Here is a 25,000-nt window from a genome sequence, read left to right on the forward strand (position 1 = left end):
GTGTGTGTTTCATGTCCATCTGCTTTTCGGTCTAATTAATCTCTTTAGGAACTAAGTGAGATTGATTTTTATTTATTGATTTTTTTTTTTATTATTTTAACAAAAGTTATTTGGATAATGCTTTACAATAAGGTTCCATTAACTACATTAACTAATAATGAACAATAATTCAAGCATTTATTGTTCTCAGATAATGTTAATTCCAACATTTACTAATACATTATTAAAATCAAAACTTGTTAATATTTAATTGACTTGAACTAACAATGAGCAGCTGTATTTATATTAACAAACATTAACAAATATTAATAAATGCTGTAACAGCTGAATTGCTCATTGATAACCTTAACTAAAATACCTTGTTGTAAAGTGTTACCGTTAAATGTACCAATATGAAATATAAGTCTGTGATTTATTGATAAATTCTGTTTATTATTTAATAAACACACTATTACAATGATAGCGATATCAAGTGTATATTTGCTGGAAATAAGGTTTCTGTGACATCTAAATTGTAGATTCCAGCAAAATTTATACAAATAGAATAGAAAATACAGCTGCGAGCAGCAATTCTCAGGGTTCAGGCGTTTTAAGGCCTTTAAGCAAACCTGTAACCATCTCAATCATAGGTGGAAAAGACCATTTACAGTAAATACAGGCAATTTACCATATGAAATATAGTTTTTAAAGCTTTTTAACAGTTATTGAGATTGAGCTAAAAACCTAGGATTAGTTCGCCAAAGTTTGTTTTTGAAATAATCTGCAATATTTAACAAACGATTCGATGCAAAGGAGAGGCAAAGTTGCTCAGAATGAGGAGTTCTACCATGTGGTACGAATGTCGTGGGCGTGTGTATGAAAAATTGTGCGATACACAATCCTTTACACACGTGAAAAATGCGAAGGTGCCCCCTGGTGGCCGATTTCTTTCGAATTTCTCACAGGCCTCTAGGGCCGTGAGTCAAACAGGCCCAGAGAGTTTCGTTCCAATCAGCCTCTGTTAACCTTGTCTGATAGCTGCTCAAACTTCATTGGCTGATGGCGGACATGTTTTTTTAAAATACGTCAGTGTCCTCATAGACCGTCATGACACTTCGGACAAAGACACTGCATGCCAATTTTCAAGTCGATTGGACTAACGATAAAGTAGTTATAGCCATTTTCATGTTTTTTTTCCCTGTTGTAGCGCCACCAAGTGGCCTGTCACCGCGATCACAGAATGAGCTCTTACACAGGTGCGCTGAGTTTGGTGAAAATATCTAATTACGTTCACGAGTTATAGCCATTTTAGTAAAAGTGGCTCCGCCCACTTCGAACGTTTTGGCGGCCCCTAGAGATTGTGAATCAAAATTTTTTTTATTTTTTTGATAATTATTGACAATCAGACTCCAGAGAATCTCGCTGCACTGGTTTGGTTCCGATCGGGTCAAAAACCCAGGACTAGTTCGCAAAAGTAGGTTTTTCAAAAAATCCAAAATACCCGAAAATTTCGTAAATCTGAAGCGTGCATCTTGTCTTGAGTCAATGATTCCAACGATATAAGACACTTGAGCCTACGCCAACGGTTCAGGAGTTATGAACCATTTCATACTTTTGACCACTGTAGCGCCCCCGTCAGGCCGATCGGGGCAAGCCTTAGTGACTTTGTAGACGGTGTGTTTAAAATAATAATTTGATCTCTATTATCATATTTTCATAATCGTTGGAAGCCGAAATCCAAACTCATTTTCAATTAATTGCACAGCCCTAGTAAGATGCAATAAAAATTGCTTGCTTTCCTCTGTCTGAGAAACTCTAACTCTGTTACGAAAGGATTTCAGCACCTGCCCTATATTGGATCAGTATTGAAAGGTCTGCTGGTATTTAAACCTGTCTCTGTCTCTTTGGTTTTCTCTGTCACTTCATCCTCCACTTAGAGCCCAAATTTCATTATGAGCATTATCTGCTGTGCGCTGCATTCCGCTAATGTCCCCATCTCACTAATGCATGTAGGCGATCTGTCAAAGTCACGTCTAGTGGAGCGCACTGCAAATCATCTTCAGGTTTTGTCAATTCACGTCGGTCCAGTTTCCAGTACATCGTGTTGAGTGTTTCAGTCTTTGTGTCGTATGCCATTGTTTCCAACTGGAACATCTTCTAGGTTTAAAAAGAGTTTCTGTGGTGAAGAGTTTTTAATGTTGTTTATATGTCTATGTGGTGTCAACACCATTGCTGAGTATTTTCTCATTAAAACTACAGTGAACTAAAGACACTTAAAACTACAGTGAGTGGGTCTTGAGTTTAAAATAATGGATAAAAAAATGCTAAAGTCAAGATTTTCTTTACCATCTAAATACCTTAGAAAAATAGATTGAGTTCAAATATAAATTTTTTTACAAACAAGAAGATTTTTCATTTTATTAGTGTCTGCAAAAATTCTGTCAACTAGCCTATGTTACTAACCAAACACCCCCTGAAAACTAAATAATGGTTTATCCCAAAACCATGTGACCAGCATCATGTGATGTCATTTTCTTCTGCGGCGGATATTTTGAACACATTGTGGTAAATATCCTCTTATTTTTTTCTATATTTTATCTCCAATGTTCTATTGTTATTAATTGTCCATCAACTATGTTGGGTACATTGTTATAATTAGCAATATTTTATGATTTTCTTTCAAATAATGATTAAAATGTGAGGTTAATCTGATCAAGAATATGACATTTGGTTGACCAGACAAGGCCTCTCATTGAAATTGAGGCAACATTGACTATCAACTATGGAAAAAAACAACAACTATCAACTATGTTACTTGTTAGCTATGTTACCGTCATTGTCAACCATGTTACCGTCATAGTCAAATATGTTACTGGCATCAACTATGTTACTGTCATAGTCAACTATGTTACTTGTCAGCTATTTTAGCGTCATTGTCAACTATGTGACAGTCATAGTCAAGTATGTTACTGTCATAGTCAACTTTGTGACAGTCATGTTACTGGCATCAACTATGTTACTATCATAGTCAACTTTGTGACAGTCATAGTCAAGTATGTAACCGTTATAGTCAGCTGTGTGACAGTCATAGTCAAGTATGTTACCGTCATTGTCAAGTATGTTACTTGCATCAACTATGTTACCGTCATAGTCAAGTATGTTACTTGTATCAACTATGTTACCGCCATAGTCAAGTATGTTACCGTCATAGTCAGCTGTGTGACAGTCATAGTCAAGTATGTTACCGTCATAGTCAAGTATGTTACTTGTATCAACTATGTTACCGTCATAGTCAAGTATGTTACTTGTATCAACTATGTTACCGCCATAGTCAAGTATGTTACTTGTATCAACTATGTTACCGCCATAGTCAAGTATGTTACCGTCATAGTCAGCTGTGTGACAGTCATAGTCAAGTATGTTACCGTCATTGTCAAGTATGTTACTTGTATCAACTATGTTACCGCCATAGTCAAGTATGTTACCGCCATAGTCAAGTATGTTACCGTCATAGTCAAGTATGTTACCGTCATTGTCAAGTATGTTACTTGCATCAACTATGTTACCGTCATAGTCAAGTATGTTACCGTCATAGTCAGCTGTGTGACAGTCATAGTCAAGTATGTTACCGTCATTGTCAAGTATGTTACTTGCATCAACTATGTTACCGTCATAGTCAAGTATGTTACTTGTATCAACTATGTTACCGTCATAGTCAAGTATGTTACTTGTATCAACTATGTTACCGCCATAGTCAAGTATGTTACTTGTATCAACTATGTTACCGCCATAGTCAAGTATGTTACCGTCATAGTCAGCTGTGTGACAGTCATAGTCAAGTATGTTACCGTCATTGTCAAGTATGTTACTTGTATCAACTATGTTACCGCCATAGTCAAGTATGTTACCGTCATAGTCAAGTATGTTACTTGCATCAACTATGTTACCGCCATAATCAAGTATGTTACCGTCATAGTTAAGTATGTTACTTGTATCAACTATGTTACCGCCATAGTCAAGTATGTTACCGTCATAGTCAGCTGTGTGACAGTCATAGTCAAGTATGTTACCGTCATATTCAAGTATGTTACTTGCATCAACTATGTTACCGTCATAGTCAAGTATGTTACTTGCATCAACTATGTTACCGCCATAGTCAAGTATGTTACTTGTATCAACTATGTTACGTCATAGTCAAGTATGTTACTTGCATCAACTATGTTACCGTCATAGTCAAGTATGTTACTTGTATCAACTATGTTACCGCCATAGTCAAGTATGTTACCGTCATAGTCAGCTGTGTGACAGTCATAGTCAAGTATGTTACTTGCATCAACTATGTTACCGCCATAGTCAAGTATGTTACCGTCATAGTCAGCTGTGTGACAGTCATAGTCAAGTATGTTACTTGCATCAACTATGTTACCGTCATAGTCAAGTATGTTACCGTCATAGTCAGCTGTGTGACAGTCATAGTCAAGTATGTTACCGTCATTGTCAAGTATGTTACTTGCATCAACTATGTTACCGTCATAGTCAAGTATGTTACTTGTATCAACTATGTTACCGTCATAGTCAAGTATGTTACTTGTATCAACTATGTTACCGCCATAGTCAAGTATGTTACTTGTATCAACTATGTTACCGCCATAGTCAAGTATGTTACCGTCATAGTCAGCTGTGTGACAGTCATAGTCAAGTATGTTACCGTCATTGTCAAGTATGTTACTTGTATCAACTATGTTACCGCCATAGTCAAGTATGTTACCGTCATAGTCAAGTATGTTACTTGCATCAACTATGTTACCGCCATAATCAAGTATGTTACCGTCATAGTTAAGTATGTTACTTGTATCAACTATGTTACCGCCATAGTCAAGTATGTTACCGTCATAGTCAGCTGTGTGACAGTCATAGTCAAGTATGTTACCGTCATATTCAAGTATGTTACTTGCATCAACTATGTTACCGTCATAGTCAAGTATGTTACTTGCATCAACTATGTTACCGCCATAGTCAAGTATGTTACTTGTATCAACTATGTTACGTCATAGTCAAGTATGTTACTTGCATCAACTATGTTACCGTCATAGTCAAGTATGTTACTTGTATCAACTATGTTACCGCCATAGTCAAGTATGTTACCGTCATAGTCAGCTGTGTGACAGTCATAGTCAAGTATGTTACTTGCATCAACTATGTTACGTCATAGTCAAGTATGTTACTTGTATCAACTATGTTACGTCATAGTCAAGTATGTTACTTGCATCAACTATGTTACCGTCATAGTCAAGTATGTTACTTGTATCAACTATGTTACCGCCATAGTCAAGTATGTTACCGTCATAGTCAGCTGTGTGACAGTCATAGTCAAGTATGTTACTTGCATCAACTATGTTACGTCATAGTCAAGTATGTTACTTGCATCAACTATGTTACCGTCATAGTCAAGTATGTTACTTGTATCAACTATGTTACCGCCATAGTCAAGTATGTTACCGTCATAGTCAGCTGTGTGACAGTCATAGTCAAGTATGTTACCATCATAGTCAGCTGTGTGACAGTCATAGTCAAGTATGTTACCTGCGTCAACTATGTTACCATCATTGTCAACTGTGTTACTGTCTGTTGTCATCGTTATTGTCATTTGACTGATTATTTACAAATTTAAATATATATATATATATATATTTTATGTCTGTAGACTGCTGCTTTTGATATTATTTCACGGTATAGTTTATGTCCGACTGGAATTTTGCATGACATTCTTAAAACCATTAAAATGATCTTTAATGTAGATTTATGATGATAATTTTCTTGTCCTTGTCCTTCGTAACATAGTTACCAGGGAAAACGTTTTTGATGATGTGTTTAATGATTAAGCTTTGCAACTAGCAGATACATTACACTGATAAAATATACAGATGTAGTTTTTGCTCTTTTTTGCTGATGTGAAATGTACCCTAAATAATAGAATGACTCACCTAGCTAATGTTAACACCTTATTGTAAAGTCTTACCATTCTTCTGTAACTTTACAATAATGTTTCATTTATTAACATTATTTAACTACATTAGTTATCATGAACAATACTTCTGCAGCCTTTATTAATCTTAGATAATATTAGTAAAGTAACTTGTGTGTTATTACAGTTGTATCTGTTAACAAAGATGCTCATTTTTTGCTAATGCATTAATTAATATTATCAATCGGTACTACTGTAAGGTGTTTTTCTTACATTTTCAAGTACAAACCCGATTCCAAAAACGTTGGGACACTGTACAAATTGTGAATAAAAACAGAATGCAATGATGTGGAAGTTTCAAATTTCAATATTTTATTCAGAATACAACATAGATGACATATCAAATGTTTAAACTGAGAAAATGTATCATTTTAAGGGAAAAATAAGTTGATTTTAAATTTCATGCCATCAACACATCTCCAAAAAGTTGGGACAAGGCCATGTTTACCACTGTGTGGCATCCCCTCTTCTTTTTATAACAGTCTGCAAACGTCTGGGGACTGAGGAGACAAGTTGCTCAAGTTTAGGAATAGGAATGTTGTCCCATTCTTGTCTAATACAGGCTTCTAGTTGCTCAACTGTCTTAGGTCTTCTTTGTCGCATCTTCCTCTTTATGATGCGCCAAATGTTTTCTATGGGTGAAAGATCTGGACTGCAGGCTGGCCATTTCAGTACCCGGATCCTTCTTCTACACAGCCATGATGTTGTAATTGATGCAGTATGTGGTCTGGCATTGTCATGTTGGAAAATGCAAGGTCCTCCCTGAAAGAGACAACGTCTGGATGGGAGCATATGTTGTTCTAGAACTTGGATATACCTTTCAGCATTGATGGTGCCTTTCCAGATGTGTAAGCTGCCCATGCCACACGCACTCATGCAACCCCATACCATCAGAGATGCAGGCTTCTGAACTGAGCGCTGATAACAACTTGGGTTGTCCTTGTCCTCTTTAGTCCGGATGACATGGCGTCCCAGTTTTCCAAAAAGAACTTCAAATTTTGATTCGTCTGACCAACAGTTTTCCACTTTGCCACAGTCCGTTTTAAATGAGCCTTGTCCCAGAGAAAATTCCTGCGCTTCTGGATCATGTTTAGATATGGCTTCTTTTTTGACCTATAGAGTTTTAGCCGGCAACGGCGAATGGCACGGTGGATTGTGTTCACCGACAATGTTTTCTGGAAGTATTCCTGAGCCCATGTTGTGATTTCCATTACAGTAGCATTCCTGTATGCGATGCAGTGCCGTCTAAGGGCCCAAAGATCACGGGCATCCAGTATGGTTTTCCGGCCTTGACCCTTACGCACAGAGATTGTTCCAGATTATTTGAATCTTTGGATGATATTATGCACTGTAGATGATGATAACTTCAAACTCTTTGCAATTTTTCTCTGAGAAACTCCTTTCTGATATTGCTCCACTATTTTTCACCACAGCATTGTGGGAATTGGTGATCCTCTGCCCATCTTGACTTCTGAGAGACACTGCCACTCTGAGAGGCTCTTTTTATACCCAATCATGTTGCCAATTGACCTAATAAGTTGCAAATTGGTCCTCCAGCTGTTCCTTATATGTACATTTAACTTTTCCGGCCTCTTATTGCTACCTGTCCCAACTTTTTTGGAATGTGTAGCTCTCATGAAATCCAAAATGAGCCAATATTTGGCATGACATTTCAAAATGTCTCACTTTCAACATTTGATATGTTATCTATATTCTATTGTGAATAAAATATAAGTTTATGAGATTTGTAAATTATTGCATTCCTTTTTTATCCACAATTTGTAGTGTCCCAACTTTTTTGGAATCGGGTTTATATAATTTTCTGAATAAAGTAACTGTGTTGTAAAATGATTTAACAAGATTTGACCAATGATTTGATATTCCTGATGATTTCAACATGACATTTATAATGTTATCTGCAGTAGTGTTCATCATAACTTAAAGTTTGTCCGTCTAGTTATAGTTATTCAGCCAAACCTGGGAATGCTGACAGATCCGACATGTTGTAAGACCTTCCCAATGTGCTTAGCACAACAAGATCCAGCAATCCCATCAGCGCCGCCTCATCTGTCACCACTGATTCACGACTGTTACACACCATTTAGCTTCATCTCATTATTGGCTTCGTTAAGAGCTCAGAGCATATGCATGTATATCTCAGCTGATGAGAATCTCAATCAGTGCTCCGAATGCAACGAGGCAACAAGAGATAAGTTATCTAAAAGTTATGCATGCAGAAGTTTTGGTTGCAGCGGCACATTTTTCAGTCAATTGGTTTCTTTTTCCGCCAAGTTGCATTGGGTAACATCTCACAAATAAAACAATTGACTTAAAGCACATATATGCAATATGCTTACAAAATCTTGAACAAATTATAAATGTTTTTAAGGGTGAAGATAACAGTTTTCCTTGTCCGGACATCGCTTTTGGCCACTTCTGAATACACACTACAATTCAAAGTCTGGAAATACTAATAATTTTTGTGTTTTTGAAAGAAATTGTCATGTTTATTCACCTCAGATGCATTAAATAGATCAAAAAGCACATTATTATTTCTATTTTAAATAAATGTATATTATTCAAATTCTCTGTCCATCTCATTGACCTCTTTGGTATTCTAGCAGTTATTTTCTATTGCTATTATTTTAGTTTTTTTGTTTGTTTCTGAAATGACACGTTTTTGCTTTGCTTTAGGCGAGGTCAAAAACAAACAAACCTGTCGTCAGGTCAGAACGATCGCTCCATTTGTGTAGGACTGCTCACTGCGAGTTGTGTTAATTTGTCTCTTTTCGTTCTGTAACCTTGTGTCCTTCAGCCGCAGTTGTGCTGCATCGAGCGGTTTTTGTGTTTTGCTGCTCGTTTAAAAGGCCAGACGTGTGTTTTATCCTTTAGAGGACAGATGAAAAGACATATGCTCACCATGGGAATGGTTTGAAATGATAAATGTGTGTACAGTTTCCTCTCCTGCCCGCAGAAACACACACACACACATTTACTGTGTTTAATTATCTTTCCAGAACGGCACAATAACAGCTCCTTCACTGCAAAAATTACTTAAAGAGGTCATGACATGGATTTTTTTTTTTATTATTTTAATGCTCCTTGAGTTTTTTGCACATTAAGCGATTTAATGCATGTGGGTGGGGCCTATTGTACAAGTGGGCGGAGCCTGTGGAGCAATTATGTAAAACCTCGTTGATGTTTTGCTCTGGGGGCGGTCATATGCAAATGTATTTGCCAGAATGCACACTTCAGATTTAGTATGTCATCCAGGTACTTTTTGCCCACTCTTTTATGAGAACTGTGAATTCTTCTCACATACTGTTTCGGGTGCAGCCTGTGTGTGTTGTCACTGTTGAATTCTGGGTAAAGACCCTGGAGTGAGTTCCAGGCCACTGAAGAGGGTGTGAAGCCATATTGTGAGAGTAATTGTGCACAGCAGTGATATTCCCCGAGTGTGTCTTGATGAGATCAGCAGTACGGAGGGGTTTGTGGGAGGTTTAAAGGCTGAGAGGTTTTTACGGCGGTGTGTCGGTGACCTCGAGAACTGAAAAAGAGGAAATGTTCAGGTCGGCGGTCACTCGTTTGAGGTGGAGGGAGATGACTGCACTGCTGTAATAGAGTGACTTTCCTGCTTCTGTGGCGTCCGTCTTTAATGACCTAATGTCATGTGTTCATTCCAGTCCACTTATATCACAGACGCTTTTCCACCATAAGCCAAACCGTTCTCGTTGTTTAACCAACTGTACTGAGAGTTTTGGGTTGAGAACGGTTTGTAATCGATTCAAACTCAAGTGGAAATATTACTTGTTTCTTAACATTCTCAGATCCGTTCAGCTCGATGGTGGAAAAGCGAAAAGCGGCTTTAGATTCCCATCTAATGAATGTTTTAGATATAATTGGAGTGGAATGGACACATGATATTTGGTCATTAAAGATGAACATCACAGAAGCTGGTCACTATTTAAAAGACCAGTAGGAATTTTTTTTTTTTTTTAATTAAAATGTTTTGTTTATTATATATATTTTTAATATATAAAATGTTTATAATGTATATTTTATGTATTAAATTATTAAATATTGAAAAAAAAAAAAAAAAAAAATATATATATATATATATATATATATATATATATATATATATATAAATTTAAATTATGTATTTAAAAATGTTATTTATTTACTATTTTAAATTATATATATTTATATATATATATATATATATATATATATATATATATATATATATATATATATATTATTTAATATAAATTAAATTTCATTTATTGTTTGTTTTTGTTTTATTTATTTTTTACAGTTTTATTGTCTGTATTTCCTGTGTCTTGTTTGTGTCTTGCTATAAAAAACATTTACCCATAGAGACAAAATAAAAAAGTTAATTACTAAAACTATTACAAAAATCTTTTATAAAAATCTATTATTTATTAATTATTTATTAATTATATATAAACTTATTAATTATTATTTATTAGTTTATTTATTATTTAATATTTTAAATAATATTTTAGGGTCAAAATAAAGTTTGTTACTTTAAAATTATTTTTAAATTATTAAAAAAACATCTATTATCAATTTATTTATTTTATATACTCTTATTTTTAAATAATAATTATTATTAATTTGTTAAATTATTATTAATTTTTTAAAAAATTTATAAAAAAAATTTTTTATTGTCTGTAAATTATCATCTTGTTTGTATATTTTGCTGTAAAAGCCATTTGCCCCATAGGAACAAAATAAAGTTTAAGTTACTTTAAAATAATTTTTAAATTATATAAAAATAATCTATTGTTAATAATTCATTTATTGTATCAATTTGTGTAAATAATTTAGTGTATGGAAGAAGATTCTTGAGAAAATAGCAAACTTACATGAACAAACCATTAATAAAATAGTGCAGACAGAAAATGAGAATATCTAAAATGAACAGTGCAGAATAAATGATTTCTGAATAAATTAAGGAAGTGTCTTTGAACAAGCAATTAATTAAGAAGATGGAGACTGAAGGTGTCAGTAATAGTGCTTTTGAACAACTGATACGAGACGAGACGTATCTAAACTGTCCCTCAGATTGTGTCGGTCTGTGGATGGTGCGTCGCTGGCAGGGTTCAGAGGATTCTTGAATTATTCATCCGAGTATTTTGGTATTTGGAGGTTCAGAGTGTGTGAATATTTCTAGTCTGTTTCTTTGTCTCACAGCGGCACATTTATGATCTCTTGCAGAAATATCATCCAGAAACCAAAAATATCAACCCTTGAGTGCGTTTGTGTCTGAATGTGAATGTCGTCGTAATGAAACCTGAGTGTATTTTGGGTGAAATGATCCACCTGACGGCTTCACTAGAGGGAGCTGTTGAACTCATGATGTAACTCCTCACTATTCGCCTCTTTTTACCATACAAACTCAAGCCCATCTCTGTCTTTACATGTAAACGCAGGAGGAGACCTCCGGTTCAGACTCTGGTGTGTAATCGGCTCTAATCGTGCCGTGAGAGTGATGCAGTGTGTTTTTCATTGGTTCTGACAGAGTGTTTGATGAAGACTCATCTAACACAATGACACACACCTATAATTAAGTATGTTACACAGTCTGTGCCAAGAGAGCGATATAATCTACTTAAGAGCCTCAGCCAGAGAAACAGCAGGGAAAGTTCTGGATCACGGCCAGCGTGTCTCGGAGACGAGAGCAAACACAAATGAACCATCAGATGCTGGGTGTTAAAGAGACAGTGCTCCTAAAAATGAAAGTGGATGGTGACCGAGGCATGTCAAGTCAAAAAAGACTATATGTGTGTGTGTGTGTGTGTGTGTGTAAAATATATATATATATATATATATATATATATATATATGTATATATATATGTCATCTAAATTCAGATTTTTTACCCTTTAATGTTACTCTTTATAAAAGGTGCAGTGCGTCATTTCCGTGCTGCTGTCGACACCAAACAAAATAATAAAAATAATGACTGTTTTCAAACAGGTTTTCCAGACAGATGTGTATAGTCCTGCTGAATACATTAAAGGTGCAGTATGCGATTTCTCAAAATCATTGTTGAACATGGTTGATATTTGAAATCAACCCAAACAAACATACCCCTCCCTTCATTGCTCCACCCCCAAAAGGCACGAACACGCAATGCAAGAGTGTCTCTTTTATCACAGCAGAAGCAAAGCTAAATAATGCTTTGCAACGATGAACAAATGAGTGGACACGCCTCCTACTGCTGATTGGCTCACTCTCTCTCCTCCATCATGAGTGGACACGCCTCCTACTGCTGATTGGCTCACTCTCTCTCCTCCATCATGAGTGGACACGCCTCCTACTGCTGATTGGCTCACTCTCTCTCCTCTCCCATCATTACACCCCCTCTGCTGCTGATTGGCTCACTCTCCTCCCCTATCATGAGTGGACACACCCCCTACTGCTGATTGGCTCACTCTCTCTCCTCTCCCATCATTACACGCCCTCTGCTGCTGATTGGCTCACTCTCCTCCCCTATCATGTGTGGACACGCCTCTGACTCCTGATTGACTCACTCTCTCTCCGCCCCTATCATGTGTGGACACACCTCCTACTGCTGATTGACTCACTCTCTCTCCTCCCCTATCATGTGTGGACACACCTCCTACTGCTGATTGACTCACTCTCTCTCCTCCCCTATCATGTGTGGACACGCCTCTGACTGCTGATTGACTCACTCTCTCTCCTCTCCCATCATGACACGCCCCCTACTGCTGATTGACTCACTCTCTCTCCGCCCCTATCATGTGTGGACACACCTCCTACTGCTGATTGACTCACTCTCTCTCCTCCCCTATCATGTGTGGACACGCCTCCGACTGCTGATTGACTCACTCTCTCTCCTCCCCTATCATGTGTGGACACGCCTCCGACTGCTGATTGACTCACTCTCTCTCCGCCCCTATCATGTGTGGACACACCTCCTACTGCTGATTGACTCACTCTCTCTCCTCCCCTATCATGTGTGGACACGCCTCCGACTGCTGATTGACTCACTCTCTCTCCTCCCCTATCATGTGTGGACACGCCTCCGACTGCTGATTGACTCACTCTCTCTCCGCCCCTATCATGTGTGGACACACCTCCTACTGCTGATTGACTCACTCTCTCTCCTCCCCTATCATGTGTGGACACGCCTCCGACTGCTGATTGACTCACTCTCTCTCCGCCCCTATCATGTGTGGACACACCTCCTACTGCTGATTGACTCACTCTCTCTCCTCCCCTATCATGTGTGGACACGCCTCCGACTGCTGATTGACTCACTCTCTCTCCTCCCCTATCATGTGTGGACACGCCTCCGACTGCTGTTTGGCTCACTCTCTCTCCTCTCCCATCATGACACGCCCCCTACTGCTGATTGACTCACTCTCTCTCCTCCCCTATCATGTGTGGACACGCCTCCGACTGCTGATTGACTCACTCTCTCTCCGCCCCTATCATGTGTGGACATGCCTCCGACTGCTGATTGACTCACTCTCTCTCCGCCCCTATCATGTGTGGACACGCCTCCGACTGCTGTTTGGCTCACTCTCTCTCCTCTCCCATCATGACACGCCCCCTACTGCTGATTGACTCACTCTCTCTCCGCCCCTATCATGTGTGGACACGCCTCCTACTGCTGATTGACTCACTCTCTCTCCGCCCCATCATGTGTAGACACGCCTCCTACTGCTGAGTGGCTCACTCTCTCTCCGCCCCCATCATGAGTGGACACGCCCCCTTCTGCTGATTGACTCACTCTCTCTCCGCCCCATCATGTGTAGACACGCCTCCTACTGCTGAGTGGCTCACTCTCTCTCCGCCCCCATCATGAGTGGACACGCTCCCTACTGCTGATTGACTCACTCTCTCTCCGCCCCTATCATGTGTGGACACGCCTCCTACTGCTGATTGCCTCACTCTCTCTCCGCCCCCATCATGAGTGGACACACCCCCTACTGCTTTTTTTAAAATCACTTTTTTAAAAAATCACTTACTGCACCTTTAATTTGGTCAGGATTAGAAAAACGACATGAAATACACCTTAAAATAGAAATAATTTTATATAGTATATATGTCTTTTTTGAGCATTTTGTCAAATGAAAATCTTATACCACCAAAATTAAAAACTATATGAAATAGAAATGATTTTGTCAGCCATATATGCCTCTCATTCCTTTTTTAGCATCTTGTTTCATGAGCGCCACATTTTAAGAATGAGAAGTTAAATATAATGTATAATTAATATTATAACTTTATTTATTTAGGGTTCCATGTTTTTTATACACATTTTTATAGTCATTTAAATTTTTTTCTAGTTACACTCAGTTCTAAAGTCTTTTTTACGAAGTTTGATTCCTCCACAGAATAAAAACAAAAAAAGCTAATTGAGACTTTTTGAGATTTTTTTTTGCATTTGCAAGAAATAAAGTCCAAATTGAGGGATATAAACTCACAGTTCAGAGACTGTGAGAGAAAAAGTTGCAGTTGTCTTTATCTTTTTGTCACGTGGAGAATCATGCTTACATGCTCGTGTGAGTATAATTGTTAAAAATGATTTTTGCTATTTAGAAAATCCTTTGGCCGTCATCCCAAACAACTGGAAAAATAATAGAAATGAGTTGGTCTGAAAGCGTAAAAGAGTAGAAGTGACCGTCTGAGAGCAGAGCTGCATTAGAGTGAAGCCGAGTGACTGATCATATTCCAGCCGAGGGGAATCTGACGGGCTGAAACGGCCCTGAAGGAGTCACACACACACACACACACACACACACACACACACACACACACACACACACACACACACACACACACACACACACACACACACACACACACACACACACACACACACACACACACACACACACACACACATGTGTAAAACACTCCTCCTGCGGCCCCATGCAGCTGTGAGGCCCTGAGGAGGTCTCTCTCTCTCTCTCTCTCTCTCTCTCTCTCTCTCTCTCTCTCTCTCTCTCTCTCTCTCTCTCTCTCTCTCTCTCTCTCTCTCTCTCTCTCTCTCTCTCTCTCTCTCTCTCTCTCTCTCTCTCTCTCTCTCTCTCTCTCTCTCCCGCCCTCCCTCGCTCTCTGTGTGTGTGAATCAGAGCGGTGCAGAGCTGCTGCCGGGAGTCTCCGGCTGGCTGGCGGAATGTGCGGAGTGGCGCACCGGTGCTCTGTGTGGATTTAACCGTCTCTCGTTTGGATTACCGTTGGGATTGCTTTGGGAATATTGCCGGATCGTGCTTGTGAAATCGAGGATGAGCCGTCAGCAGCGCGTGTGGATTACAGAAGCAGGAGGAACCTGAGAGGGGACGCGTTTCTCGTCGACCTCGGGCGTCTGCCGACCGTCTCCCGCTCACGCTGGAATACCGTGATTAGCTCCAGGAGTTTAGGGACCATGAACTCCGGAGTGGCTGTGAACGCTGGCAGGGAACCGGCGGCCGAGGGAAGCGAGGTAAGACGCTGGTCTGACTGCGGCGCGTGGCTCTAAAATGATGTGTGTGTCGTCACACGCTCCGCTCGCATTGAAAAAAGACTTTTGACGTTGTTAAACTTGTTTTGAGATCAAACTGCGTTGCAGTGTTTCAGATTCATGCACCGGACCTTCTCGCACGTTAACTTCAGGGTCAGATCGGATTCGAACACCCTCCTACACCGGATATATGACTGCTGAAATCATGTCACACGTGCTTGTTTCAAACTTTCTTTTAACAGAATCTAGTGTGCAGAGATGCAATTAAATCTGCATTGATATAATTAGGAAGTTCTGAGTGAAATTACATTATTATTTTGAAAATACTTATGCCATCAAAATGAGAAACACTTTGAAATAGAAATGATTTTGTCATTTTCGCTGTTTTTTCAGCATCTTACGCCATGAGCACCACATTTTATTTTTATTTATTGGGCTCCATAATACACATTTTTACATTCAGTCAATTTTTCTAGAACGCTCAGTTCTAAAGTCTTTCATTCGATAGAATCATTATAAATCATTATAAATTACTATTATTGAACCAAATCATTCTGATGACAGACTTTGACTAGAACCACCAAACCAACATTTGAGATGCTGCGATGTGATTGGTTTGTTCAGTTATGCACATCTCTGCATTTCCATCCAGCATTTTTTTATGCAATATCCCAATATGTGCATAAAGATGGTTGGATGGAAACATAGCAGCTGACATCTTGAGAAAAAGAAAAAGACATTTTCCATCATGTCGCGTGTGTTATGATCTGCTGTTGTTGCCGTCGTTTGAGTTTCAGAGATGTAATTGAGTCCTGCTTGATCCAACACCAAACGACACTTAATAGGGAACACCTTTGATTTGGACCTGCTAGCGTAACATTTTAATTGTCCAAACACGTGTTTTTCTGAAATGTTCTGCTCCGAACAGCTGCTGCTTGTCAAGGAACGCTGTTTTATGGCCGAGGGAATAAAGGCTTGCGTTTAAGGATGTTTACAGATGTTTCCGCTCGCATTGATCAGGGATTGTTCTTGAAGTGAGGAGTCTTGGAGCACTTCAGCAGCGTCTCTGGGGGTTTTACCTGATAAATGATGGTTTACTGCAGGGTGCGTTGTTGACTGGGACAGAAATAATTGTGAACTGTCCCTCAGTTTGGGCAAAATTAAATGGAAGTCTCAAGGTCAAATCCTGGAGAAATTCTTAAGAGAACAAGTGAAATGGCAGATGGCATTGGATTTATTTTAGCCAATTGAATAATTTTATTTATTTAATTTTTGATTGATTTATTTTTCATAAATTTTTAATTTTTATTATTTGGTTATATTTAATTTTATTTTTTTTATTTATTTTTTTACTTTCCCGTGAAACTCCCCAGACTAAGCTAGTAATTTAACCATTCATTTACCAGTTTAGTTAATATTTATTTATTTTTTGAAATTAGTTAATATTTATTTATTTTTTGAAATTAGTTTTATTTATTTTTCATTAATTTATCCCATTTTTATTATTCAGTTATATATAATTTTTTTATTTTTAGTTTCACGTGAAATTCCCCAGACTACGTAATTTAACCATTCATTTACCAATTTAGTCATTATTTATTTTTTAAAAATTAGTTTAATTTATTTTTCATTAATTCATTCCATTTTTATTATTTAATTATATTTTATTTTATTATTTATTTTATTTTATTATTTTATTTTTAGTTTCCCGTGAAACTCCCCAGACTAAGCAAGTAATTTAACCATTCATTTACCAGTTTAGTTATTGTTTATTTTTTAAAATTAGTTTTATTTATTTTTCATTAATTTATCCCATTTTATTATTTAGTTATATTTAATTTATTTATTTAATTTTATTATTTTATTTTTAGTTTCCCGTGAAACTCCCCAGACTAAGTAATTTAACCATTCATTTACTAATTTAGTCATTTATTTATTTTTAAAAAATTAGTTTTATTTATTTTCATTAATTTATCCCATTTTTATTATTTAGTTATATTTAATTTATTTATTTTATTTTATTATTTTATTTTTAGTTTCCCGTGAAACTCCCTAGACTAAGCAAGTAATTTAACCATTCATTTACCAATTTAGTCATTATTTATGTTTTAAAAAAAATTAGTTTAACTTATTTTTTATTTTTTTCTGTTTTTATTTAGTTATATTTAAAAAAAAAAAATAATAATAATTTTTTTTTTTTATTATTTCCTGTGAAACTCCCTATACTAAGCAAGTAATTTAACCATTCATTTACCAATTTAGTCTTTTTATAGAGTAATGGAGCTGTTAAACTGTATAAAATACATAGGAATGATATAATAGTTGGGCAAATGCTGTGATATTTGCATGTTTTGCAGTTTATTGTTGTAGCTGCAGTTTATGCCAATAAAACTTTTGATTTTAACATTGATTAATAAATGCTTTGAAGTATTTCTGATTGTTAGTTGATGAACCTCATAGTAAAGTGTCACCAGGAATATTCCTTAAGATTAAAGCGAGTGTTTTGGTTCGCGGGTTTTAGGATGACAGGAATCTCTCTGTTCTCACGCTGGACGGCCGGAGACGTGAGACAGACTGTCTTTATATCTGTCCTCCCTGCAGGCGGACGGCCAGAGTAAGAGCGTTGTTTGATAAGCACAGGGCCGCTGTCTATTTTTATCTCTGCCGTGCCTCTTCACTCTGATTTAGTGCCGTGTTCAGGTCTCGAGCTGTAGTACACGCTAAAAAGGCACTTTAGATGAGAGGATATCTGAACACTGGTTGTGCGGCAGCGAGACCGACGGAGGAACATACAGAAGTGCTGACTGACCCTTCATCTGAAACACCAGACACTGGAGCACATGGTGAACGTGACTTTTTGATGCATATGTCAACATATAAAATAAGTTCTTAATAATAATGTATAGTTATTTTTAAAAGAAATAAAAGAGAGATTAGCTTAGACTGATGTGTAAAAGCTCATCTCTCAGGATCTGAGACTCGGATCTTTTCTCCATCCACATCTCTGAGCTGTAGTTCAGGCTACTAATGTCCCCAGATTTACCGGCGTCTCCTCAGCCTGACGGACGGCGGGGGGTAAAGCTCGCGCTCCATCACGGCTGATGCGGTCGTTCAGTAGAGACGCGGCTCGTAAAGCCCTCGGCGCTCTGATCGATGTGATGGGAGATTGTGAAAGCAGAAGGAGAGAGCTTGTGTTGTGACGGCCGCTGTGATTTATGACACCTCTGTAGGGAAGACAAACTCACTCGAGAGGAAAACGCCGTCCCCGCCGCGATTTACAGGCCCTCCGCTCAAGAAGCCTTGAACAATGAGCCAGTGTAGATATGACACCGGCTTTTATTTTATACAAATTTACAGCATGCTTTATTAAACCCGCGGCGATGGTAAATCCACAGTGTTTTATTGGGTTTGTTTGTCTGGAGAAGGAAGGCGCACAGCAGCTCATTAGTTAATAACGTTAATGAATTGATGAGGTTTACCTGTGTGTGGAATCAGTCACGGAGGGTGTTTAGATGAAATGCATGCATTCTGAAAGCAGATAATTCATGCATAGTCAAAGTCTGGTGTCACTTTTCCACGCTTTTGTCTTTTTTAAAATATATATAGAGATTATATTGACTAATTGATGTCAGTTAGACATTTTTGTGTCATGATGTTTGGTTCATGATGCTGGTGTAACACAGCAGCCGGAGAGCTTTGCAAAAAAATCCTGGTGGAAATTCACTTAAATATTGATCAGATGTCAGATGGGTTCAGGAGTCAGCTGAGAGACGTTTGACGCGTGAGTGAGCTGATGTTTAAATGATGGACTCGTGGTAGTAATATTGATGTATGATTTCACATGCTGCTGTTTCCGTCAGGATGGACGTGAAGCTCTAGTGTGTGAGCTTTTTTCATGCATTGTTCATGTTGTAAAGGCATGACTGTGCAGTTGCTAAGAAGTTCTGGGTGGTTGTTAGGCGGTTTGCTTTCTGGCACACAGCTGAACCAGTTTAAATAGATTTTTATGGAAGTTTTGACATTTTTATCAGTGGTTAAACGTATATATGTGCCATTCTACACGTCTTGAAAAAATGCAAATACAAAATTGCAAATTGTATAATATCCAAGATATACATTTCTAGTAATTGTGCAGTTAATTCTCATACTATATTTTTTTAGAAAGTTTTGGAATATTTTTCCTCTTCCCAAATTTGTCACTACCGAAACACAATAATAAATAATTTAATAAGAAGAGTCACATTGACCTATTAAGATTTTGTTTACATCTACCTTGTTAATATATTTTTTGCTATTTTTTTAAAAAAGTTTTCACAGGTAAATCAATAAAAATTACAATTTTAACAATATTTCAAGTGTAATTTATGAGATTTGTTGTATTTCGAATACAATCTTTCTTTGTAAAAGTCATAAAGTTTATCAAACTGATTTCAAAGTGAAGGATTCATTAGTTTGAATAAACATTGAATCAAACACTATAATAACATCTGAGCTGATCATTCAATATACTTTATTTTTGACAAATCATCCCATGATTCGGTCGTGATGCACAGTTTCGGTAGTGACAGTAATGTGTTGGTAGTGACCGCATCACATGACACGATTTAACTCGCATACTAAAACATATTAAAATACTAATGATTTGCATAACTGTACTAAAATTAGGTTTATTTCCCCCAAATAAATGATTGTGTTCCTTTTGTCACTACCAGAACTATGATAACATGTTTCGGTCGTGACAATTTCAGACACTTTTGAGTCGCTCAAAGATGATGATCAGCACATGGTTATCTATCACAGTTCTGAACAGTTGAACACACATAAACACTAAATTTAATGGAAAAATACCCAAAAAAGTTTGTTTAATTGCAGAAAAAAAGGTGATTGGTAGTGACGTTCCTTAAAGGATTAGTTCACTTTCAAATAAAATTTTCCTGATAATTTACTGTCCTCCATGTCATCCAAGATGTTCATGTCCTTCTTTCTTCAGTCAAAAAGAAATTAAGGTTTTTGATGAAAACATTCCAGGATTATTCTCCATATAGTGGACTTCAATGGACTCCAAACAGTTGAAGGTCAAAATTACAGTTTCAGTGCAGCTTCAAAGAGCTTTAAAGGTGCCCTAGAATCAAAAATTGAATTTATCTCGGCATAGTTGAATAACAAGAGTTCAGTACATGGAAATGACATACAGTGAGTCTCAAACTCCATTGTTTCCTCCTCCTTATGTAAATCTCATTTGTTTAAAAGACCTCAGAAGAACAGGCGAATCTCAACATAACACCGACTGTTACGTAACAGTCGGGATCATTAATATGTACGCCCCCAATATTTGCATATGCCAGCTCATGTTCAAGGCATTACACAAGGGCAGCCAGTATTAACGTCTGGATCTGTGCACAGCTGAATCATCAGACTAGGTAAGCAAGCAAGAACAACAGCGAAAAATGGCAGATGGACCAATAATAACTGACATGATCCATGATATCATGATATTTTTAGTGATATTTGTAAATTGTCTTTCTAAATGTTTCGTTAGCATGTTGCTAATGTACTGTTAAACGTGGTTAAAGTTACCATCGTTTCTTACTGTATTCACGGAGACAAGACTGTCGTTATTTTCATTTTTAAACACGTGCAGTCTGTATAATTCATAAACACAACTTCATTCTTTATAAATCTCTCCAACAGTGTGTAATGTTAGCTTTAGCCACGGAGCACTATCAAACTCATTCAGAATGAAATGTAAACATCCAAATAAATACTATACTCACATGATCCGACGCATGCGTGCCGTATGCATGACGAACATCTTGTAAAGATCCATTTGAGGGTTATATTAGCTGTGTGAACTTTGTAAATGCACTGTATTATAGTCGAGAGCTCGGGGGGGCAGGGAGCACGAGATTTAAAGGGGCCGCAGCCTGAATCGGTGCATAGTTAATCATGCCCCAAAATAGGCAGTTAAAAAAATTAATTAAAAAAAATCTATGGGGTATTTTGAGCTGAAACTTCACAGACACATTCAGGGGACACCTTAGACTTATATTACATCTTGTAAAAACTGGTTCTCGGGCACCTTTAAACGATACCAGACGAGGAATAAGAGTCTTATCTAGCGAAACCATCACTCATTTTCAGAAAAAAATACAACTGTATATGCTTTATAAACACAAATGATCGCCTTGTACGTGCTTCCACTTTCCGTATTCTTCAAAAAGCTTACGCTATATCTCCTGCGCCTTCCCTATTCAACTTACGAAAAAAAATTTTCAGACTTTTGAACACATTTCACTCAAATGTCCCTGTCTACTATGATGATACTTAGATTTTCCCCAGAAGACAAAATAAGTACAATTTACCCTGATCTTCAAATTCAAAAAGTTTTCATCTTAATGCATGGTGTGTCCGTCTGGAGCATCAGTGAATGTTTTTACCTATTTTGTTGAATGTAGTTTTATCACCATCTAAGAGTCCAATAAACCAGATCTCGCAGAGCCATTTTTGAGTCTGTTCAGTTTGCTGATGGTTGCGTTTCATTTTGTAATGTGTTGGAATAATTGGTGCTGTTGTGGATTTTAAGAGTCGTAATTGATTTCAGAGAAACGGTCTGCTTCTAGTCAGCACTGATCTGATTGTCCTGATTGTGTATTAGTTTTGTTTAAAAACAGCATTTGCTTTTCATCTGGATACTCTTTCCTGGCTCTTTCTGTGTCCGTTTCTCTCTCTCAACCTCAAACCTCTTCTATTTATAACATTAAAGTCTGATGGTCTAAAAGCCCTGACGTGTGTGTGTGACTCTGAGGCCTCTGAGCGAGTGTGTATAGAGATAATTCACCTTTCACAGACCATTAAGCTGGAAAACGAACGTGTGAGCACCTCAAGTACCCTTCACCCCCTTCAGTCAAAATAAACAGAGTATTTACACCGCCGCCTCAGCTCATAAAAGCACCTCTGAAGACAAAACGCCCTTTATTTCTGTTCTGATGTCGTGCTTTCAGATGGACGTTTGCGTCTCGGATTTCATAGGGGAATATTTTTAGGGTTTTTTTACCTACTTGGAGAAAGAGCTCTAAAAAAAAATCTCTATTTTCTGTGATTTTGTTAATAATCATAATTAGATGGTATTTTGCTTGCTACGTTGATATTTCTAAACAAAGATGAGATACTTTAAATACGAAACTAAAAGCAGCTTAATGAGTGAATCAATGTGAGTCATTCATTCAACCGATTCATTTAAACGGCTGATTCATTCTGAAGCAAGTGACTCCAATTCGCATACTATCCGTCCTAAATAGTATTCGAAATTAGAATTAGTGTGTCCCAAATTGTAGTATGTTGAAATGAGTATTCCGAAGATACCCGGATGGTCTACTTTTCCTGGTTAGAATTCGAAGTGCAGAACTGTTCACACTCTAATAAAACGGCTAATGTTGCCCACAACCCATTGTGCGTTACACCTACAAACACAAATAAAAAGTGTTTAAAAACAACAAACATGGCGGATGTGTGTGACCGACGGTTAAGTACACTAAAAAATACTGAGTTAAAAACAACCCAAGTTGGGTTGAAAATGGACAAACCCAACGGAAACCCAGCATGTTGGGCAAACATTTAACCCAACCGCTGGGTTAAAACAAAACAATCTGTTTTAAAACAACAAGCTTTCTGCTCTTCCCAAATATCAGCATGATTGCAAACGTGATATTGATTTTATAAGAAGTTGATATTGTGAGTTACATTTTTAACACAATATTGTCTGTTTTTGCTCTGTTTCGCCAATGAAATTAGTTCCAAAAAGCCACATCAGGACTATAGGTGTTTTGTTACTGAATTAATCAACGTTTTGCAGGAGAGTAATTGATTCAGTGACTCGTTTACAAAGATTGAATCCACTGTTTGAACGAATCGGTATGGACTCACTCTTTAAGCTGCCACCTACTGGCGGTTTTAGTTTCATATAAATATAATTACTTTGTTTAGTTAAGCAATATCACATGAGCAAGCTTTCTATTTTTCAGCATGATTGCAAACATATTGATTTTATAAGAGGTTGGGAAGTTAATATTGTGAGTTACATTTTTGACACAATATTGTCAGTTTTTGCTCTATTTCGCCAATGAAAATAGTTCCATAAAAGCCACAAAATCCCCAGAGTTAAATCAACTCTGCTCAGAGTACATATGGACCCTCTCTATAGTGTTAAAGTAACACTGAAGCAGAGTTAAAGTTAATGAGATAATTAAGTGATGATTGAGCATTAGTGATGAACACCTGCTGTTAACAAGCAGAATCACTGAAGAGAAACACAAGAACTACAGCTGACTTCCAGCCACAGCCTGAGATGAACTCAACTGAAGACAAAAGACATTAAATCTCTCAAGATCTGATTAAACAACTCCACAAGCAGCATGTTATCTCATTAACTTTAACTCTGCTTCAGTGTTATTTAACTCTATGTAGATTGATTTAACTCTGGGGATTTTGAACCATTGGTGTTTTGTTATTGAATTAATCAATGATTTGAAGGAATCGGGTTAGTGATTGATTCAGTGACTCATTTATAAAGAATGAATCCACTGTTTGAATGAATCAGTATAGACTCACTCTTTAAGCTGCCACCTATTGATGGTTTTAGTTTCATATTTAAAGTATAATTTCTTTGTTTTGAAACATCAAAGTATCCCAGAACATATTGAGACATCATTTGTTTTCAATATTGTACACCCCTATTATAAAATAATTTTTATTATATGTCAGTTGTGCACACTCCGATGTAAATTGTAATTGTGTACATCATGTTTACTGTGTATTTTCTGTATGAAACTTTAACTGGACCAGTTTTTAGGAAGGGACAGTGCATCCTGTGATCACTGACGGTATCTTTGATGTTATTTCAGCGTGAAGTTAGTAGTCAGGCATGTGTAAGATCATTGCTCAGTCATGTGCTTCTCCAGCACCTGATTTTTATGTAACTGTTATATCTGCCAGTATGTGGATATTGAGCAGTTTGTGCCTCATAATGTTTTGAGAGTAATGCTGTTATACAGTGTGTTTTATGTGCATTTGATGTGTTGAGTGTCCAGCTGTTAATGAGGTTTGAGCTGCTTCGCCATGTTTATTTATGAACACCGACTTTGTGTTTCTCATTAATGGGAAAAGCTTTGCCATTCCTGTCTGATTAAAAACACGCTTTAGAAGCAAATCAGAGGTAGATCTACGTAACAGGCCTTTGTAGTTACTGATAAATTTGGGTTGAAATGACTCAGAGCTTTGCTCTCGCTCTCATATTATTTATACAAAGCAAGGCTAATTGGATTCAGAGCTGGCGGTGGTTTGGTTTGATTTGAATTGGAGATGCAGATGCACTCTCCTAATGAACAGAGAGACTGGGTTAGAACTGGCTTTGAATGATCTGAATGTGTTGTTATTGTTGTCTGTGAGGCGTTTTCCTCTTCGGTGTTTGACCTTGAGCTGATCTGTTCTCCAGT

General features: G+C 37.3%; 1 protein-coding gene across 7 annotated transcripts in view; it reads left to right on the forward strand.

Annotated features, from left to right (window-relative positions):
* The window catches only part of mcc (MCC regulator of WNT signaling pathway), an 84,457-nt gene that overhangs the window by 6,264 nt on the left and 53,193 nt on the right, over window positions 1-25,000 (forward strand). Inside the window, exon 1 of one of the 7 annotated variants that reach the window (XM_048186682.1) lies at window positions 15,148-15,491. The exons of the other annotated variants lie outside the window; for them this stretch is intronic. Within the exon in view, the coding sequence (XP_048042639.1) occupies window positions 15,435-15,491 (57 nt within the window). The 5' untranslated portion in view covers window positions 15,148-15,434. Of the gene's footprint in view, window positions 1-15,147; window positions 15,492-25,000 lie in introns of those variants that run through there. 7 annotated transcript variants of the gene reach the window in all.

Source organism: Megalobrama amblycephala, linkage group LG4, assembly GCF_018812025.1.
Source record: "Megalobrama amblycephala isolate DHTTF-2021 linkage group LG4, ASM1881202v1, whole genome shotgun sequence".
Taxonomy (NCBI): Eukaryota; Metazoa; Chordata; class Actinopteri; order Cypriniformes; family Xenocyprididae; genus Megalobrama; species Megalobrama amblycephala.